At 40.8% G+C, this 22,494-nt stretch overlaps 1 protein-coding gene across 6 annotated transcripts in view; it reads right to left on the bottom strand.

The window, feature by feature from the left end:
• Nucleotides 1-22,462, bottom strand: part of STAU1 (staufen double-stranded RNA binding protein 1) — a 47,105-nt gene extending 24,643 nt beyond the window's left edge. For 2 of the 6 annotated variants that reach the window (XM_039497910.1, XM_039497912.1), the window contains exons 1-4: nt 22,204-22,458; nt 14,382-14,450; nt 4,159-4,435; nt 2,228-2,352 (exon numbers count right to left, since the gene is read on the bottom strand). In XM_039497910.1, the coding sequence (XP_039353844.1) occupies nt 2,228-2,352; nt 4,159-4,351 (318 nt within the window). In that variant the 5' untranslated portion in view covers nt 4,352-4,435; nt 14,382-14,450; nt 22,204-22,458. Of the gene's footprint in view, nt 1-2,227; nt 2,353-4,158; nt 4,436-14,381; nt 14,451-18,127; nt 18,261-22,203 lie in introns of all 6 variants that reach the window. The other 4 variants (XM_039497913.1, XM_039497914.1, XM_039497911.1 and 1 more) reach the window with 3 other exon arrangements.
• Nucleotides 22,463-22,494: the final 32 nt, after the last annotated feature.

Here is a 22,494-nt window from a genome sequence, read left to right as displayed (position 1 = left end):
GGGGGTGGGAGTGGGGCTCAGGACAGAGGGAGCTTGCTGGCAGCAGCTGCTGTCTCAACTTGCTGCTCTACTTACAAAGGCAGTGTACTTAGAGTGGGATCAGCCTACTTAAAGGGGCAATGTACTGTCTCTCTCTCTCTCTCACACACACACACACACACACACACATGGTTTTCACTAGTGTGTTCTCCTCTCTCTCATGCCACCTGTCTCTCTGTAGAGCACGTGGAGGCTAATGGAGGCTAGATGGTTAACCCTTGAGGGCTCAGCCGAGGCTCAGTTTTAGTGCTAAAGTGCTTCATATTCATAAGAAATTCCCCACCTTCTACTTCACCACTCAACCAAGCTTCACAATCACATCACAATCATACGGTCATCATTTGTTTTGTTAAGTATTATACTGAGTGTGAGTGTGTGTGTGTGTGTGTGTGTGTGTGACAGCAAAAATCCCTGAACTTAAAAAAACCCCTACATCATAACTTTTAATGGATTTTTTTTAATGATTTATGATTTATTTTACAGTGATCATTTAATTTAGCATACACAACGACATAAGGACTATCGTTACTGCAAATAAATGAAATGTGGATTGGAACTAAAAACGAGAAATGAGGCACTGGCGAACATCAAATTTAATCTGAACATCAAGTAATGCTTGGCATTATTTCAGACTGTTTAATGCTTGAGAATAGACTATTGAAAGCTGTCACAGCACTTCTAATGCACTGCATTACCTGTGATAAAGGTGAAGTGATCTGTAGAAAGCTAGCATTGGAAAATACTAAATCACAGAGAACTTACGCGCACAGCTTTTCATGCATTGCCTAGCTTTATTTGAGTCCCAGAGAGGCGAGGCCTCAGGGGCGAGGCCTCAGATTTAAACAGCTGGGGGGCACCAGCTGTGGCTGTCCCAGGCAGAGGGCAGCTGGGGCTCCTCCTGGCTGTGTGGCTGAGGCTGAGCTAAAGGGCCGAGGCTCTGAGGCCCGGCCGAGGCTCCAGCCACTGTGTGGCTGCCCTGTCTTCGGCCGCCACCCTGCGGGCGGGATTTGGGTGGTGCTTCTGGGCTCACCCAGGCGGGAAGCCTGAGTGGCCTCTTTAAGTATCGCCGAGCGCCGCGGGCAGCTCGGCAATATTTTGTTCAAACCTCCTGCAGCGGAGCTCTCACAGCGGAGCCTTTCCTGGCCTCGCCCGCCCCCGTCCGCTGCAGGGGCTGGAGGGGGGATTTAAAGAGTTCGACCATACTATGTTTTTGGTTTTCGCACAACATGGCGACGGAACCCCCGCCTAAGATGCGACAGACCTGTATTGACACTTTGCAGAATGCAGCAAAAATTCTAGGGACCCCATGAGTCTCTCCAATTCTAATTTTCTGGAAAGCTTTGCAAAGATTCAGTTCAGACAATTCTCTGAGATTAAACTGTTGCAGCAGGAGTAGCACAATCTGGTCAATGAAAATGTGCAGTTATATGCAAGGGGAAAGGGACTGTTTTTACTTCTAAAATTTTAAGTAGCCAACTTAGTAGTCCCAGAAGTTATTTTCCTATTAACTTACTATTCCCATACCAAACAAATGTACCTGAGTTCTCATTAAGGACTACTTTTCCAAAGGGGGCGGGGGGGGGGGGGGGGGTGAGGGACGACAATACATTTCAGCCATCTTTACTGCATCTAGGTATAGTTTTTTGCAGAATGGAATTTAGCTCAAACTTTAAAATAAAATCACTGTCAAGCAGGGAAAGCATTGCAAATTTTAGCACAAAAAACATATTTGTAACAATTCAAAGTTGGGTATTATAATAGAAACTGATTGCTAATACATTCTCCATTAAACACTGTATGTTAAGGCCATGACCACAATGCAGACAACGGAAAAAAGTAAGTAGTGTACAGTTAAGGGTAAATCTCAAACAATATGTTATGCATCTCCTGCAACAACTACCACAAGCAGCTTTAAAAACAATTCATTAGCATTGGACAAGTTTTAACCCCTGGGATAACATCCCCAGCTCAACCGTAATATGCTTCATACATACCCAATCGGGCTGTACTAAAAAAGCTAGACTGCAACTGGAAACCACTTAAGGCATTAAATTGTTTTCAGTGTCCCATTAAACTACCCATAACTCTACTACTGTAGATTATTTTGGACAAGAGCTAGACATTTTACCTTTCCACTCACAAAGTTACTTGTCAATATAAATGCATACGTGATATGAGCAATATTTACCTTAGAGTGAGCTGGACCTTGCTCGCTCAAAAGCTTATACTCAGGCTGAATCTTGTTGAAACGGGCTAACTCATTCACAAGACACATTGGGGTTTTCTCTTTGGGGTTTGCCATGTTAGAAGGAGCTGAATGATAAGGCAAAAATCACAGATTATTAGATCATAATTAAGACAACTAATATTCCAAAATTTAAAAAGTTACCAAAGATTCAACAATTAATTTTCTGTATCTTTATGGAAGTACTGATAGCAACTTGCAATCCACGCTGGTTCAGGGGGAACATGCTACTTTACCGTCAGAGTTATTTTCTGAGATAGAGACCTCTAACCATGTCTCAAACCAGTGAATCTGTGGATGTGGAGATCTCTAACCACTGTGTGTAGAATGGAAAGTATTTAAATTCAAGATCCCAGAGCAAATGCCATAATTGTGGCAGAAACTAAGAGGAAGGATCAAATGGCAATTTGCTTTCAGACATCTACCCAGGTACATGTCGATGTAGTTTAAAGTTTAGGAGGCTGAGGCCTCAAGTCTGACCTACGCAATATACATTAGATGTTCTCTAACTGTGCATCATCACGTTCATTTGTTTGAAAGGTCAGTTCTTATTTATGGGCTTTTCTGTTTCTGCCCTTGGAAATCTATTTTCCTATGTTACTCTGGTCTGTATTCATTCATTTTTCCTCCACACAAACTCTACATTAATTTTAACCTACATATACTATGCATTTAAACCAAATCAGGATAATTTCTCTAGCATTTAATTTAGTTCCCTAGCCATATCACCCTTTCTACTTCAGGTCTGTTCCCACTTTCTCAGGAAAACCCTTGTTAAGTATCTCCCCTTTTTGAAAAAGTCTGATCATTATGCTATTCATTATCCAAGTGCAATGTACTCCATTTACGAAGAAGGAAAAAAAAACCAAATGCACAATTACAAAACGGGGAATAACTGGGTAGGGAGTAGCACTACTGAAAAGGATCAGGGAGTTATAGGGGATCACAAATTGAATGATTTATACTACAATGCAGTTGCAAAAAAGACTAATATTTTGGGGTGTATTAATAGAAGTGTTGTTTGTAAGACACAGGAAGTAACTGTCCCACTCTACTCAGCACTGGTAGGGCCTCTGCCAGAAGTTTGTGTCCAATTCTGGGTGCCACATTTTAGGAAGAATGTGGACAAAGGTTTAGAAAACCTGACTTATGAGGAAAGGTTCAAAAACTGGGTATTCTTAGTCTTGAGAAAGGAAGACTAAGGTGGGGACCTGAGAACAGTCTTTAAACATGTTAAGGGCATGTATAAAGAGGATGGTGATCAATAGTTTTCCATGTCTACTGAAAGTAGACAAGAAGTAATGGGCTTAATCTGCAGCAAGGGAGATAAAAGTTAGATATTTGGGGGGGGAGAAACCTTTCTAAACATAAGGATAGTTAAACACTGGAATAGTCTTCCAAGGGGGAGTGTAGAATTCTCATTAATCTGTTCTTAAAGACCTCCAGTAAACAAACACCTATCAGGGATGGTCTAAGGTCCAGGCCTTTGCTCACACACCAATCCTCCTGCTGTTATATGTGAATTGAAGACATGCTGTCAGTTTAAAATGTGCTTAAAGTGAAAAAAACTGTTGTAAAGAACACTGATTAAAATGTTGCTGTCAATCCCTTCAACAAAATCATCTAGCTATTATAATTTTAAATAGATATTTTTAATTCATTCTCTCAAAACTTTTGAAAGCTATTTTTAGATCTGTTTAAAACAATTTCACTTAAAACTATGATCTTAAAACAGGGATAAAACATGGAAGCCAACTCAGGTGGCAAATACAGTTTTCAGAGTAATGTTTGTAAAACAGTTCCTATGTCTGCAACCTGCTGTATCAGACCACAGAACAAGGCTGAGAAATACAGACATCCATTAACATGCTTACCTGCAGCTGCACTGGTGGATGTAACAGATGCAGAAGGTAAAGCAGAGTTTTGAAGAGGTCTACCTGCATTTTCAGACGGCAGAGAACTAGCGGTAGAAGGAATACTCAAAGGCTGCGAAAGAGATTGGTTCTTATTCAATATTTGGCTCCCTGAGAGAGCAGCAGATGGATTCTGAATTTGAACTTGAGACATGTTCACTTGCAACCAAAGCGAATTACTGCAGGTAGACAGCTTTGAATGCAGGTTAATTCAGTGTGATGGAGCCTAATGGTCTACCTAAAAGTTGTAAGGAAGAAAAAAATAAAGATTATACCAAATATTTAAGTTCCAATAATTCACAAACATGATTGTAACATCAGTATGTATAAGAAGTTTATAACTTGAAAGTATCTATTAGATTTATTTCTCTATTATTAAAAAGGAGTCCAAACATTCTTCAAGCACCCCACTGTTTCCATTTTGTACATAAAAACTCTCCTGCATCCCAACAATTTTAACAAAATATTTCAAAGTGCATAAGCTTCACATTGGTTTAGTTTACAAAACAGAAAAGGACAGTAGTTGCATTTATTCTTGCTCATTTAAAATTACCTAACCGCGCATCTCTTTTCTACATCATTGTTGAATCCACTTTCAAAGCAAATCCAGTTACACGAGTTGTTGCTAGTATACAAAACAGAACTTTCAAAATTATATTACATTTCAGATTTCTTGCTACATCTCTACCCAGATATAACGCTGTCCTCGGGAGCCAAAAAAAATCTTACTGCATTATAGGTGAAACCGCATTATATCAAACTTGCTTTGATCCGCCAGAGTGCGCCGCCTCCCTGAGTGCTGCTTTACCGCGTTATATCGGGTCACATTATATCGGGGTAGAGGTGTATTTGGAATTAGTCTATTCTCAAAAAGATAAGCAATAATGTGGTCTTTTAAAAAGAACAGTAGCTCAAAGCAAGTACATGCCATCACAACCATATACACCTCTACCGTGATATAACACGACCCGATATAACACAAATTCGGATATAACGCAGTAAAGCAGTGCTGATGTATTGTACACACACACTTCCCAGCTGTAGATTTCTATAAAACATAGCTTGCCAGCAAAGGTTTATGTCTGTATGACTTTAAGATGAAGAATACAAGTGAAACTGCTCATCCACAATCCACCAAGGTGCTATTACTAGCAATACAACTATCCACATGTTCTGCAGGCTTCAAATTCTGAGCCTGTGAAGAGACTTCCAAATGTAGGAAGGAAAGGGGGATGACTCAAAGGGTATGTCTACACTGCAAACCACTGGAGGTGGCATGTACTGTCTGAGTAGCTTTTCACTGTGACATATAGCAAGCTGCATTCGTGCTGCAGCATCCATGTAGCTAAACGTGTCAGTGAGACTCTGGTAGGGGGGAGGCAGCAGGGAAAGGTTTTGGCAGCAGGGAGCTGCCAGAGCCTTTCCCTGCATTGAGGAGGAAGTGGGACAGACATTACATGGCTAAGAAGAGCAGTAGTGAGAACTTGTATTCATGAATATACAAACACTGATTTTTTTTTTAAAAAAAGGATTGAGGAAAGAAACTTCTAGAAGGCAAAGCGATAATTTTGCAAACAAACTTCCATTACCAATCCAGTAGACAAAGTCATATATTTCAATATTCCTATTTGGTGGCATTTCTGATAAATGGATCTCAACTGGAGGTTTTTGGTCTACTAAACTCACTGATTTTGATGCAACAAAAAAGTTTAGGAATATGAAGAGGAGCATCTCCATTAAGTCCCCTTTAAATACTCTTGATTCTGATTCCATGCCTCAAAGGTAGTCATTTTTTCTTATCTACAATTGATCATGAATGAATTAGGTTTAGACAACTAGGGGTAACATCTTACTTAAGTATGCATCTTTCCTTATGTTAGTAAAATTTCCTCTTTTCAGATCTGAGTATCAAGATTTTTGTTTATTTTCTACTGAAGTGGGAACATTCAGTCTCACCTGAATGACTTAATATATTTTTCATATTTGTTAAGAATGGAACTTTGAAAACTATCATACTGTTGTTAAAAAGCTTGTGTGGAGTTTCTTTCTGGGATTAATAGTTAGCTTTCCTGTTATGATTTATGTACTCCCCATGTGTGTCTGAGGATTTTCTACAAGATTGCTTGTGTCTGATGCAAATTACTTGCTTGCATATTTTCACCTTGTTTTGTAGTAGTACACAGTTACATTTCTTTAATATTTGCAGATATATACATAGCGAAAGATTAAAAGGTTCCCATTTCCATTATTTTAAAAATGGAAATACTAGCAAGCATAACAGGGACCTTATGGCACTTTACAAATATTCAAAGCAGTTTAAATTCTTAATCTCTGAAAAAGCAACAAAGAATCCTGTGGCACCTTATAGACTAACAGACGTTCTGCAGCATGAGCTTTCGTGGGTGAATACCCACTTCTTCAGATGCAAGTGGTGGAAATTCCCAGGGGCAGGTTTATATATGCAAGCAAGAAGCAAGCTAGAGATAACGAGGTTAGTTCAATCAGAGAGGATGAGGCCCTGTTCTAGCAGTTGAGGTGTGAAAACCAAGGGAGGAGAAACTGGTTCTGTAATTGGCAAGCCATTCACAGTCTTTGTTTAATCCTGAGCTGATGGTGTCAAATTTGCAGATGAACTGGAGCTCAGCAGTTTCTCTTTGAAGTCTGGTCCTGAAGTTTTTTTGCTGCAGGATGGCCACCTTAAGATCTGCTATTGTGTGGCCAGGGAGGTTGAAGTGTTCTCCTACAGGTTTTTGTATATTGCCATTCCTAATATCTGATTTGTGTCCATTTATCCTTTTCCTTAGAGACTGTCCAGTTTGGCCGATGTACATAGCAGAGGGGCATTGCTGGCATATGATGGCATATATTACATTGGTGGACGTGCAGGTGAATGAACCGGTGATGGTGTGGCTGATCTGGTTAGGTCCTGTGATGGTGTTACTGGTGTAGATATGTGGGCAGAGTTGGCATCGAGGTTTGTTGCATGGGTTGGTTCCTGAGCTAGAGTTACTATGGTGCGGTGTGCAGTTACTGGTGAGAATATGCTTCAGGTTGGCAGGTTGTCTGTGGGCGAGGACTGGCCTGCCACCCAAGGCCTGTGAAAGTGTGGGATCATTCTCCAGGATGGGTTCCTGAGGAAACTACAATGCATTGGTGACCTTCCAGAAAACACCATCCTGGCCACCATGGATGTAGAGGCTCTCTACACCAACATCCCACACGCTGATGGAATACAAGCTGTCAGGAACAGTATCCCTGATGATGCCACAGCACAACTGGTTGCTGAGCTCTGTGCCTTTATCCTCAGACACAACTATTTCAAATTTGATGACAATATATATCTCCAGATCAGTGGCACCGCTATGGGCACCCGCATGGCCCCACAATATGCCAATATTTTTATGGCTGACCTGGAACAACGCTTCCTCAGCTCCCGTCCACTCACGCCCCTTCTCTTCCTACGCTACATTGATGACATCTTCATCATCCGGACCCATGGGAAAGAGACTCTGGAAAAATTCCACCACGATTTCAACAGCTTCCACCCCACCATCAACCTCAGCCTGGACCAATCTACACGGGAGGTCCACTTCCTAGACACTACGGTGCAAATAATTGATGGACACATTAACACCACCCTATACCGAAAACCTACCGACCGCTATGCCTACCTTCATGCCTCCAGCTTCCATCCCAGGCACACCACAAGATCCATTGTCTACAGCCAAGCACTGAGGTACAACCGCATCTGCTCTAACCCCACAGACAGAGACCAACACCTACAAAATCTCCACCAAGCATTCTCAAAACTACAGTACCCGCACGAGGAAATAAGGAGACAGATCAACAGAGCCAGACGTGTACCCAAAAGCCTCCTACTGCAAGACAAACCCAAGAAAGAAACCAACAGGACTCCACTGGCCATCACATACAGTCCCCAGCTAAAACCCCTCCAGCGCATCATCAGGGATCTACAACCCATCCTGGAGAATGATCCCACACTTTCACAGGCCTTGGGTGGCAGGCCAGTCCTCGCCCACAGACAACCTGCCAACCTGAAGCATATTCTCACCAGTAACTGCACACCACACCATAGTAACTCTAGCTCAGGAACCAACCCATGCAACAAACCTCGATGCCAACTCTGCCCACATATCTACACCAGTAACACCATCACAGGACCTAACCAGATCAGCCACACCATCACCGGTTCATTCACCTGCACGTCCACCAATGTAATATATGCCATCATATGCCAGCAATGCCCCTCTGCTATGTACATCGGCCAAACTGGACAGTCTCTAAGGAAAAGGATAAATGGACACAAATCAGATATTGGGAATGGCAATATACAAAAACCTGTAGGAGAACACTTCAACCTCCCTGGCCACACAATAGCAGATCTTAAGGTGGCCATCCTGCAGCAAAAAAACTTCAGGACCAGACTTCAAAGAGAAACTGCTGAGCTCCAGTTCATCTGCAAATTTGACACCATCAGCTCAGGATTAAACAAAGACTGTGAATGGCTTGCCAATTACAGAACCAGTTTCTCCTCCCTTGGTTTTCACACCTCAACTGCTAGAACAGGGCCTCATCCTCTCTGATTGAACTAACCTCGTTATCTCTAGCTTGCTTCTTGCTTGCATATATAAACCTGCCCCTGGGAATTTCCACCACTTGCATCTGAAGAAGTGGGTATTCACCCACGAAAGCTCATGCTGCAGAACGTCTGTTAGTCTATAAGGTGCCACAGGATTCTTTGTTGCTTTTACAGATCCAGACTAACACGGCTACCCCTCTGATACTTAATCTCTGAAGTGCACTTCTCCCCCATGTTCTGAGGGCTAAAAAAAGGATTTTCCTGCTAATTCAACCTCACTTTAAAAGTTGCCAGCATAAACTCTAAAATGCCATGAGTGATTCATTCTAAATGCTTTAAGCTCGCAGAAGAGAAAAAATTAGTTCAGACAAACTAGTTTTTCATATTTGCAGCAAATGGTCTTAAATATCTGAGAGCAAGCGCTGTATGCACCTATCAAACTTATAGAATTTTCACATTTGGTACACCATAACTGTAGTCAATAACTTGTCAGTGTTTATAAAGAAGGACCTGGAGGTGTAGAGAAGGCAAGATGCAGTAAATTTAGAAGGTGGCTCCAGAGTAATGACATTATAACCCTTACATCTAATTACGAAGAGTATATATCTGAAAGTCTTGACTTTAAATGAAAAAATAATTGGCAGAGTGAAACGAGATCCCAAGCTTAACACAACTAAAGAGTAACATCTTACAAATAGAAATTATTGAATCTTCTCTTTCTTTGGTCTGCCTGAAGTAATATCATGCCCCTTAAAACAACAATTTACACCACTTTTCTGAAAAGACAAAAGCAGAAACCAAGTTCTAAAGTGCAGTTCCTTCACTGAAAACTCTGCCCACAGCTCCCATATGTTTAAACCAGTGCACTATTTTTCAGTTGAACTTCACTACTGTGGTACCAAATAGGAAGAGGGAATCTCAGGTAGCTAAGCTGCAAAACAAACATTAAATTGCACTTTGAATCAAGCTAGCAGCAGTGCAGAAAATAGAAAAAAATTAATTCCTGTGGGAAACTGCTAACTAAGGCTATGTCTACACTAGAGATTTTTTCACATCCCGAGTGACATAAGTTATGCTGACAAAAGTGCTAGTGTAGACATCGCTTAAGCGAGCCGCCAAATTCATCTCTAGCAGTAGTTTCAAAAAGGTCTTCAAGGGTAAAGCAGAGTCCTGTAGCAGGTACTTCACTATCTAAAATGTAACTAAGCTCTGATTTTTTCCCCCCCTTTAATGATTTTTCTGCTTGGTTATTGTACTGCAAATACACTAGATGCTCAAAAAAGCAAACTGAAATGCTGGTGTTCCGAAGACCTTTCAGCTTGCATTGTCACAGTAACAAATACTGTTAGCACATAAATACTAATGAGGTACAATAGTTAATTTAATTAGGAAGTTACCAAAGCACACTCCATGCTTTCATCAAGGGCAGACTGCCTTCCATAATTCCCCTCATTGCTTGCTATTTAGTCTATTTTGCTCACTGGATGATGACTAGAGTTTAATTTTATAAGCCTATTTCTAAAGTTTTACGCTGCTCATTAAATATTTCATAGGTTTTCAAGTCAACACTAAGATCTACCAATGAGCATAATTTAAGATTTCAAAGAGACTGGCTAGCTAAATTCCACAACTATAAAAACTAACCTATTCAGATGTTTTGTATGTCCCCAAAATTACTGGCTTAAAAACACCATGCAATTAACTACTGCAAGAATGCACTACATGCTGTAACCCCAAAGATTATAGCAGCTACTAAAATGGAGTTTATTTTTAAGCAGATTATGAAACAATATTTTATAGAAATGATGGCATCTTTCAGTCTAAAGAACGTACATACCAGCACAAACACTGATTGCAACTTTTCTGGACAGATTCTCAGTCCTTGTAGCAAAAGAGAAAGTTTGACTTTTCTTTTTACAAATGTTAAAATATAGGTCACCAACACATTCCTCTCTGTAACAAATGTGGCTTGTTAGATGTTTGTGGATGCCAAATCTAAAATTTGGTGACACTATTTTTAGTTATACAAACTTAAGACTAGAAAAAATAATAAAATTAAATCACGTCAATACGTACATTGATCACACTTACACTGTCAAAGCAACCCAATGGCTCAGAGTTAAATTTTTCTAGAAATAGGAGATATTTAAACAAAAGCTGCTGAAATTTGTACCAACTTCCTGCCATGCATTCACAGCGCCATTCAATACCACCCAGATTTCTTTTTCTAGATGGTCATTCTTGAACAATTTCATAGGTTACTTGGTATAAGCCTCTGGGGGTAATAGCAACACAAGCCTGTTACTTCCTAAATGACTGCTTGGTTCAGAATATTGTTAATCACTGCCATGCTAAAAGTGCTGATCCATCTGGGTGCAACCAAGATAAAAACACAGCAGAATGCTACTTTAATTCTGTGTACATCATGATCTACTGGGATCAGTACTTCCCCAATCAATACACTTTTGATAGTCAGGGACATCCATTAGCAGCCATACTGCCTCAAATGTCAGCATGTACTTAACAGGATTAGCCAAAGCTTTCATTTGACTTATTATGTTTGAGTTCTCCCCATGTTTCATGGTTTAGCTTAGAATGTTATGGCTCTACTTCTCCAGACATTTATTCCTGTTTTCTTCTGCTCCTTTCATCCACAAGGTGCTCACTACCTAGATCTTCCAAAACCGCTCTAGTATTTTTTGCAGGGAAGCAAGTCTCTGAGTAGAATACTAGTTATTTTCTATATTTACTGTGGAGGACAAAGCGATGGAGTGTCACATACAATCATAGCTCAAACTAAGTTCTACGTGGATCAGTCTCCATCAAGAGTCAGACAACAATATTAAGCCTGAAAAAGCTTCCCTAGAGAGAACAATGCTTAAGACAGAGAATTCAGCCATTATCCTAAAATTCTAGAGAAACTCCAGCACATGACCTAGGACTTAAAGCAATAAGATTTTAGAAACTAATCCAAACATGAACAAATTTCCGCTGTTCACATTCCAGAACCAGACAACAAAATCACTGTAGACATGTTCATAGGGTCATAACTTGCTGCTTCTTTTCAGCCTACGAACCAACCGCTCAAGTTTTAGACAAAGGCCTGGCAGGGTTTAGGAAACAGCTGCTGAAAGTTTACCTCTTTGCTTGGAACAATGTTATGTAGTTTACCTCCCCTCGGTGCACCCCAACATCCACTCTCTCAACTTTCAAATAAATAACTCGAAGGAGTTCAGCCTTTGTTTATGCTCTGGGAATCTGAGATGAGATTTCCAGCCTCAGAAGAAACCAAGTAACAGCATTTAAATTAAATGGAACCACACAGCATTTTTCTGTGCCTCAATTTCCATATCTGTAAAATGGGGACAATACCAGACAATCTTCCTTTGTAAAGTGCTTTGAATCTACAGATGAAAAATGCTATATAGGTATTGAACGTTATTATGGAGACCCCCAGTACACAATGTTGTCAATTTAGCAGGCAAGAAAAATGCACCAAACAAAATCATGAGTGCTCTCTCCCATCACTGTTTCTAGGTGGCAGTAATGTCTGCCCAAATTGGAGATTTGAAAGAATCCATAATGAGCTAAAACTTCACTTAAATTATAAATTGCCAGCTTGTGGCAGTAGTCATCTCTTAACATTTACCCTATGCCAGTCAACTGCTTGAATACATGAACTCACTGTTTATTTCCATACCTCAAGATAAATTTGCTACTTTTTTAAAAAAACAAGATAAAACTGAATTGTGTTGCAGGTGAAATTTTTCTAATTAATCTAACCTTTTTATCTGTGTTACTATCAACTTACGCAATGTTTGTTTGTACACAGATATAACTTGTTTGATGCAATTGTTGTTTCCTAGTTTGCTCCTTCAAGCAGAGCCCATTTATATTTATAGTCCAATTGCATACCACTTTGCCAGATGCACAGACATTACCAATCTGGAAATATTTCAGCATCAACACTTATTCTCAGAGCAGGGAAAGTCTAGGGAAACTTGTATTCAATGATTAACCTTTCTTGTGAAGCAGATATTTAACTAATTCTATAGGGTTTTTTTTCAAGACATCTCTATTTATTTCATTTCTGGTATTGCAAACAATAAGAAATATAGGAATGGCCCACAGATGACTTCTATATAACATACATATACACACTTTGTAAAATCAAATTTGAGAAATATTTTGACAGAACTCCAAACAGTGCACAAAGCAAGGTGTCCATTTATTGGTGAAATTTAAACTACTCAGGTAGCCAAACTACTGTAACTGATTTGTACAAGGTGCTCATGAAGCTGTTGTGACTGACATTCCCCACAAAGCAAAAGCTTAATTATAGGCCATATTTTAGCATCTATAAAAAAAATATAGGCAATAACCTTTATTAAGGTGACGTGTCCAGTAACAGAAATTTAGACTGTTTTAGGTTGCCACATACAACAGAAAACTTGAGACTGAGGTTGATACTGACATTTTACAACTGAAGTAGAAAACTAAGAAAACACTCATGTATTAGGTGAAAAAAACCAGATAATTGCTTGCTAGCTGCATTCAAAAATTAATTAAAACACATTTTGAACTCCTATAGGACCTTTTGTTCGATGGCAAATACCTTACAAACTTTAGGCAACCCTTGTGAGATACAGGTAGCAAAACTGAAGCCTAAAGTCACAACAAACAGAGGCAGAGTACAGAAGTGAACACAGGTGGTTTTGCTCCCAATCCCAATCCTTTTCTCATTAAGACACTTTTAGATCAGAGAGTCATACTTCATAGCTTCTGTATGCCAACCTCATTGCACACACCAGGGGCTTCTTGTATCCTCCATTCCCCCACCCCTACAGTTCCAATTTGCCACTCTTACATCCCCACTTCCCCTTCAGTTCAGGGACATATGTAAATAACTAAGTGGTACTGTTTGTAGTTTATTAAATTAGTTTTCTTCTTTCTGCCTAGGAGATAAGGCAGAAAGAACATTTTAAACTCCATTGGAATGATGGGCAAAGTTTAGATGGGGAATGTTGTTATACTGGAAGGTGTTGGTAGTTTCCATTAACCAGTTCTTTGTTCTATAAACAGTTAGAGAGCTTATTAAAGTTGATGGGTGTGCTAACCAGATGCCAGGGACTGTATCCCACTCACCCACACACACAGTTTCCTCCTCCTGGTTTTCCAATTTTTACCAAAATCAATAGGATTCTGTCTATTGATACCTATAATATTCCCTGAAATTCTGGAATTGTCAGGAATGGTAGCCTAAAGTTATGTTACATCCAGAGAAATACTATCAAGTTGAGTTTACGGCCTCATTTCACTCAGCCAAAAATTGTCAGATTTCTGTAAGAAAAAGTTATGCAAGAAAGTAATTTTTTCAGGTAATTTCTTTTTTGGGTAATTTCTTTAATGCCAAAATTATTAGAGGTGTTTCAGATAAGTTAAAATATGCAGGGGGAAAAAGAGCTCTTTTCCACCGTGTAGCAGAATATTGCCAGTTAATAACCTCCTTGAATATTAGGTTAACAAAAGGTAGACACTATAAGTGATAAAAGTTATTGAATCATAGGTTTAATGTTTCCTGTACCTTTAGGTGATCCAGGGACAGTGAAGTTTTGGTTTTAGTTCCAAGGAGGGTATTTATGTTGGAGAAAGCCTAGGAAGAAAAAAAATGCAGTGTTAATAATTTGCTTTGTGAAGCTACCGACATATTTTAAGGTATTCTATAATTAACTGATCATTGCTAAAAATTATGATCAGGAGCAATGAAGAAACTTCTGAATATGACGGCAAAAAATTGTCCAAAGTGTAGCCGAGAGTGAAGACTGCTTGAAAATTTTGGAATTGGTTTTCAGAAAAATGATAACTCCACAATATTTTAAGTTTTTACCATGCAGAACTACAGCTTGATTTGACAACCCTCCTCTTCCTGCTCCCCTTCCCTAATCCCAACTAACCTCCCTTAGGGATGCCTACTGTATGGAGACTATATTGCCATAGCGATACTGGCACAACTGTGTAGTATAAATGCAGCCTACACTAATGGAAGAGGTTTTCCCATCGGTATACGAGGAACACCACCTCCATGAGCTACAGCAGCTACGCTGATGGAAGCATTCTTCCATCGACTTATCTGCGTCTAAGCTGGGGTTTAGGTCAGAATACCCATGTTGGTCAGGGGTGTGTTCCCTCCCCGTCCCTGACTGATACAGCTATGTCAAACTACTTTGAAATGTAGACCAAGCCTTAGACTTGGAGGAATGACTGGAATCATGGAGTCAATCAATCCTGCTCTTCGCCTGGCCATAAGGGTTGCTTAAGAATACGATGTACCGCCTCCACAGCAAGGCCTGTTCTTACTGCCATGTGATCTAACACTGGAGGACTAAGATCAGATAAGGGAACAGAATTTATGCCTCCTTCACAGAACCAATGCATTGCAATACACTACACAAAGAAACAGATATCTGATAGCCTTATTCAAAAATTATCTTTTGCAACCATCTTTAAACATTACAGTAACAGCTAGGCAGACAGTATTACCAGTTAAAGCGCTGGCTCTAGCATTGTGTTGCAGAATTTTCATAAAGTCTGATTCAATAGAAAAAGTTTAACAACTATGAATCAAACGCTGCAGCCCTTACTTACTACAAGGTGAGTTTTATATGACTATTGACTATCAAAGCCCAGGTCAAGCTCCTTAATATTTCTGATTAACTTCTTGTGCTAGATACTGATATTATGCAGTAGAAGTAGAAAAAGGAGAAAGCAGAGATACCGATTAGTAAAAGTTCCCTAAAGAATTAATGTCTTATATATTTTGTTAAAGGTTTAAAACTTAAGTAACATTAAAGCAATAACTTCAATGTTCAAACTTGGTCATGTCTCGTAACTAAAAATTATGTAGTTAAATGCCAGGGTTTGTTGTTTTTTTTTAAAGAAAGAAATGCTTTCAGTACTAAGATCAAGTCAATTTTAGACCAATCCTACTCAAAACATTTTTATTATTATTAAACAGACATTACACATAGCATGCCCCCAGTTTTGCCTCTGGGGTCTTGAAAATTAAAATTTGTTTCCTACTCAGTTATTTCCTACTATTTTATCAGAGAAGGCGGATGGTCTCTTGGCACTGCAATGATTTTTTGACATAAGCCAAGACTGAAAGTAAGTCCCAAAGTAGCATTTCAGTCCCTAGCATACAAGTCTTACAACTATCTTACTAGAGCCAAAACTTTAAAGAGAGGTTTAAGTTCCTCTCTCTAGGATTTTCACCTGGATAGTACAAAAAAAAGAGAGAAAAGTATCCCTCCGTTGCAGCAATACAGCCTCTGAGAATGTACTTTGCAGGATGATTGTAACCATTTTCAATAGCTGGATATTTCTTAAATGCTTGGACTTGTTGTCCTTTAATCCCCTTCTCACTGTTCTATGAGTGACCTTCCTCAAAATCCAAATGCTACCATCCCAGAACATTGTGTGAAGCAGTTCAAGGGTATACATCAAGTATTAAATTTAAAATGTTATGTAAAAAATAATCAACCACGTGAAGGTTTGACCTTCAGTCCATGCACCATGTGTAGTTTTTAGTATATTGTACTGTGTCTAATTGTAAAGAAGGTGGGACAGGGACAATTTCTTCTGTACTTATACCACAAAGCAGTATACAACAGAAGACTGAAAAAAGAAAAGATAAGAAAAGGGCTGTGCAATAAATTAGTAACTGACAAGGAATGCTCAATTTACACAAATAAAAATTGTACAAGACATACTAACATTTCTCACCACCTTTTTTAGATGAAAAAATCCAGTTTATTCTACACTTAGGATATTTTGTAAAAAAACTAATTAGAAAAATGTTAGATATAAATAATACAATATCTTACAGAGCCCATCACACTAAATTGAGTTGTTAGTCAGATTCCCCAGAGATATTTAAAAACTAAAGGAATTCTTCAATCACCATAAATATAAAAGCCAATATATTAACATCTGTCACCTGTGCAATGACAATCTTCAGAGTGACCTATCACAAGCCAGAAGAATAATTAGTAGGGCAAGTTTATGAAGTTTAACATCTAATTGATTGATACATATTTTTCAGAATGATTTTTAAACAAATAAGAGGTTATAGAAAGGTATTTGTGTCTATTTTTAGTTCTTAATTTCAAATGACTAACACAAAACCAACATGGCATCATGATGATAACATTATTAAATGTCCTCCGATTTCTGTTGTTTAAATATCCTCTCAATTATCATACTTGTCTAATAGTTGTAAATCAAATAGCTTGCAATTATAAAGAACATAAATCTACTAGAACAGGGGTGGGCAAACTTTTTGGCCCGAGGGCAGCATGGGATTGCAAAACTGTATGGAGAGCCAGGTAAGGAAGGCTGAGACACCCCAAACAGCCTGGCCTCCGCCCCCATCTGACTGCTCCCCTCAGAACTCCCGACCCATCCAACCCCCCTGACCCCATCCACACCCTCGCCCCTTGACAGGTCCCCCAGTGCTCCCACGCTTATTCCACCTCCCCTTTCCCTATCCTCTGACTGCCCCGCCCCCCCGAACCTCCACCCCAGCCAACCGCCCCCTGGCTCCCTGTCCTCTGACTGCTGCCTGGGACCCCCACCCGCCCTTATCCAACCTCCCCTCCCCCTTACCATGGGGATCAGAGCAGCATGTCTGGCAGCCATGCCGCCCGGCTCGAGCCAGCCACGCTGCCCCACAGGAGCACACAACCCTGCCACCCAGAGCGCTGCCTGTGCGGCAGCGTGGCTGCAGGGGAGGGGCCGGGGGCTAGCCTCCCCAGCCGGGAGCTCTAGGGCCACGCAGGATGGTCCCACGGGCCACATTGTTTGCCCACCTCTGTACTAGAAGCTAGCTGAAATGGGCATGTTTCTAGAAACCCATTTCTGAATGTGTGTGTCCTCTCTTTAAAGGAGGTAGCTACTTTTCTTCTAATTTTAAATATTGTATTGGTTTTCAGAAACTAAATGAGGGAGGAAAAATAGTAACTGATTAATAAGGCACAGTAAAGCAAACTATTTTATGTGCTACTGTACTGTACTTTAGCTAAAACTAAAGTCTAAAAAGTATGAGTTATTCTAAAGACAGAATAATTTCTTCTAATCAGCAACATATTCCTGTTCAGGGGTACAAAAGGGAAGACAGAAGCTTTTATAAAATGAAATATGCAGAACTTCAGTTCAAGATCAGGAATAGTGGTGATTTTGCCCATTCATACAAAAGACATATTGAACTTAGGTTTAAATAAATCTCTTATCTATCTTAGGCACTTACATGGCCCCTATTATAACAGTACCTACCTGCCTCACAATCTTTCACAATGTCCCTGTGAAATACAGTGTTATCTCATTTCATAGATGGGGAACAGAGAGGCTAAGTGACTTGCCCAAGGTCTCAGAGAAAGTCTGTGGTGCAGTAGGGTTTTGGTGACATCTGCAATTTTGAAGGAATGGTTTTCATATCACATTCTTTATAAATTATTAGTACTCTACACTCATCATATAAAAAACTGAAACTTGCAATCGGACACTTCTGAAACCTCAGTAGAAATAGTAGTGGTGATTAACCGAAGCCCCAAAATTGAGGCCTTGAAAAATTTACCTGACATCCCCATAACTAGAATACTATATCTACCAGCCTACCCCAATCAGTGAGAACAACCATCTCCCACAAAGGCACTGAGATGAGGAAGGGTGTGGGAATTCATACAAAGTGCTGTTCCTGAATCCTGCTCAGGGCTTCCATCCCTTATTAAATGAATACCTTAATGCCATGAAAAATTATACAAGTTTTGTCAATGTGTATGAAACTACACTTGGGTCTGTCAGAGATCTGTATAATATATTAGATGTGCCCAAGATGCAGAAGTGGGACGTTTCGGAATTTATTCAACATTCACTTGTCATTATTGCCCATTTTTAACTTGATGGCTGGTGGCTACCAAGAAAGATATTATTGTCTCCAATATCAGCCTCTGGCTAGTAAGGATAATACATATCAAACCCCTTCCCCTCCATCATCTCAAGTCCCCTGGCTGCACAGAAGGATCCATTACTTTACATCTCCTCCAGACTCCTCACTGCAGTGACCAGGGGCACTGTCATTCTATCCTTCACTCAGCTTCCTCTTCTGTTTTCTCCTTCTCTGTGAATAGTTACAGAATCCTGCCTGTTCATAACTTTTCCAAGCAGCAGTGACAAAGACATCATCAGTTTCACGAATGCTAGTGAGAATCCCATGGCAACAGTGAAACCGATTAAGTCTGCTGTCTGCAGACCCAGGAAGACAGAACTACACTACAAAATGTGAATTTTCCTCACTACCATAAAGACTACACACTTTTAAACACGGAAGGTTAAATACTGCAGGAACTGATGGCTTAGCTGCCTCTGCTCCTTTCCAGTCTTCCCATACACCAAATTATTATTGGAACTTCAAGTCCAAATTTCCACGAACTCTAATAGCTTTGTAGAGTTAGGTCATTTTACAAAATACTCCATGATAACCCAATATCAGGGTATGTCTACACTTCAGTAGCACAGCTCCAACTATGCTGCTGTAGCATAGACACTTACTACAGTAACAGTTGAGTTTTTCCTCACTGTAGAGGTGGTAGCTAGGTCGACGGAAGAATTCTTTTGTTGGCCTAGCTACATCTACAGTGAGGGGACTGACCTAACTGGGTCAAATTTTTTCACAGCCCTGAGCAATGTAGCTAGCTCGACCCAAGTTTTAAATGTAAACTAGACCTCAGTGACAATGGCTTGATAACCTACAGTATGAAGCAGCTCTGATGTGGCTGATTATTTAACTTTTATAATTACACCTCTAACTCAATATAACACTGTGCTCAGGGGCCAAAAAATCTTACTGCATTATAGGTGAAACCACGTTATATCGAACTTGCTTTGATCCACCAGAGTACGCAGCCACGCTCCCCCAGAGCGCTGCTTTACCGCGTTATATCCGAATTCGTGTTATATCGCATCATGTTATATTGGGGTAGCGGTGTAGTGTTAAAATAGCATAGTCAAATATTTGTTATTGAAAGGTTTAAATAGATGCCACAAAAAAAAGGCACTAGCCCCTCATACTCTATCAATTACAGGAAAAAATGAGTGATCAGAATGCAAAAACACTCTAGCTGAGCCAGGTCGTGCTCCTGGACAAACTTTCTATAAACCACAAACATATTCCTCTTACAAGACCTTGATTAGCCAAGGAATAACTCAAAGCTAATATTTGTGGTACTATAAGATGAGGCTCAAAATAATTCACATAGCGGATAATTTACATGGTGCTTCACAAATACAGTAAGACACTCCAGGAGAGAGGATGTGGATTAATGATTAAAAAAAAGAGAGAAGCAGGTGATGAAAAGCCTAAACAGGGATCTGAAGGAGAAGCAGGAGCAACACTGTGATTTAAAGACACAAAACCAAGAGCAGAGAGAGATGTCATTAAGGCAAAGAACTGAGATAACATGTACGCCTTTAAATGCTAACAGTTTCCACTATCACAAAAATATGTTAAATGAAACTTTATTTATTTTTCTATAACATTACATGGTTTGAAAATACACACTCAAGGCTAATGATTGTAGTTATCAAAAATACCACACAGATCTTCTCTATTGGTCCAGTCCACTAAAATAATCAAGACACATACATGCAGTGTAAATATCAACATCTTCATGTCTAAGAGAAGTTGTCAATGCAACTGTTGAGAGTACTGTTACAACAGGCAAAATGAACTCCCCTTTTTGGAATTATAAATGTGTAAAAATAGTCAAACCACTTTCAAAATTTCTAGATTTACCAATAGAGACTATGAGATGGGGCTCTAAAAATCCAGATACCTGTAGAGTAGAATTTATATTATTCAGTGACAGAGATACAGGCAGCCCATTTTTTCAATTTATCTCTGATCCTGTAGTTACATCAGCACAATTGCACAGATGTAGGTAAGCCTATGCATAGATTAACTTCTACACAGATTGGCTTGACAGATGCCCACACAAGAAAAATTTTAAAGATATGAAAGACTTTCAAGAAGTTGCCATTTATTTTAGTGTGGTTTATTTTATTTATTTACACATAGACACAGTACAGAGCTTTATTTTGTTAAAATGAAATTCTACAACCCAATGAGGATTTTGGACCGGAAAGTGTATGTATGTGTAAGGGGTGGGAGAAATCAACTATACAGGATATGTCTACACTAAAGTTTTTTAACTGATGGACAATTAACTCAAAATAGCTAACACCTTTGTAAAGGCTAGTCTGGACACTTCCCAAATGCTTGTGGTTTTTCTAAGCCAATTCCTAGAGTTTACCTTGACCAGCTAACACATGTTAAAACTACAACTTGTCTCAACTATGCTATGATATTAACATCACCATTTAACACATTTAAAATATAGCTTCCCCCACCCACCGAATATTGCTACAAGGTACTGTAGTTGCAAATGAGAATGATAAGAATTTTAAATACAACTCAGAAGACCACTGTGTATCTATTTTATAAACTTACTACCCAAGCAGTGGATAAAGGATTATATTGTTGGTCTGGCATTTTTATTTGTTTGTATCACTGTGATCTTAACCTACCCACTGACGACGTGCACCATGTTCTTCTGCCTCTTTAACAGGCAAAAACAAACGTAAGGCTGTCATCTGGGTATCAAGTTAAGCTATCGCCTATCGGGGCTCTAACACAATGGGGCAGCAGGTATGAACTAGACAAACGCACCTGTCCCACAGGCTCTAAAACGGGCAGCAGGGAAACAGCTCGCAAAGGAACCTGTTGCTGTTACATCTACCAAAAAAATGATATGACGGGAAAACGGGGGTGGCTGATACAGTAGCTGTCACCCGCCCTGGTGTTACAGGGGATGAGGGGGAAGGAGGGAACCTGGCGCTTCAGCTGCCACCTGCCTATGCGCCGGGGGGTCGGTGCCTCCGACGGGGCAGGGCCGGGGATGCTCCTCTCAGCCGCCTCCCTCGCGGACAGGGCGGCGATTCCCACTCGGCGCGGCCTGCTCCCCCTCAGAAGCCTCAGCCAGGGCCCGCTCTGTAACCTGAGCCGCCCCCCCCGCACACACACACACACACACAGCAGGCCGGGCCGCCTCCCCCCAGGGCCCGCCTGCCGCTGCCCGTGAGGGCAGGGCTCCGGCTCGTCCCCAGGGCGCGGGAGGCGAAGGGGCTGGCGGCGCTACTGCCTACCGAGCTCCGACTCCCATCCCCGCCGATCAGGGCCCGGCTGCCGGCCTCGCGCACCCCACAGATAGAGACAGCGGAGCCGCCGCTGCCCCGCTAGGCCCCGCCACCGCCGCCCCCCCCCCGTGGGGAATCCGGAGCCGCCCCCCTCTCACCTGGCTGCCTGGGCTGCGGCTCCCGGGCCGGCTGGTGCTGCGGGCGGGCAGGCGGGCGTCTCAGTCCATTGGCCGGGTCCCGAGGCGGGGAGGGGGTCTGGGAAGGGGGGGCGAATCGCAGTGGCGGAGGGAGGCGGCGGACACAGGGCAAACACTAAAGAGAATGAACGCCGGGGGCAGGTCCGGCCGGGGAGGAAGTGACGGCACCGCGCCTGAGTAACGAGAGAACCAATCAGAATGGCCATAGCACCTTATAGCACCCGCCCATTTTAGCACCCGTAGCCAATCCAC

Source organism: Mauremys reevesii, linkage group 13 (assembly GCF_016161935.1).
Source record: "Mauremys reevesii isolate NIE-2019 linkage group 13, ASM1616193v1, whole genome shotgun sequence".
NCBI lineage: Eukaryota > Metazoa > Chordata > Testudines > Geoemydidae > Mauremys > Mauremys reevesii.
The sequence above is the reverse complement of the archived record's forward strand: the minus strand, read 5'-3'. Positions and strand labels throughout refer to the sequence as shown.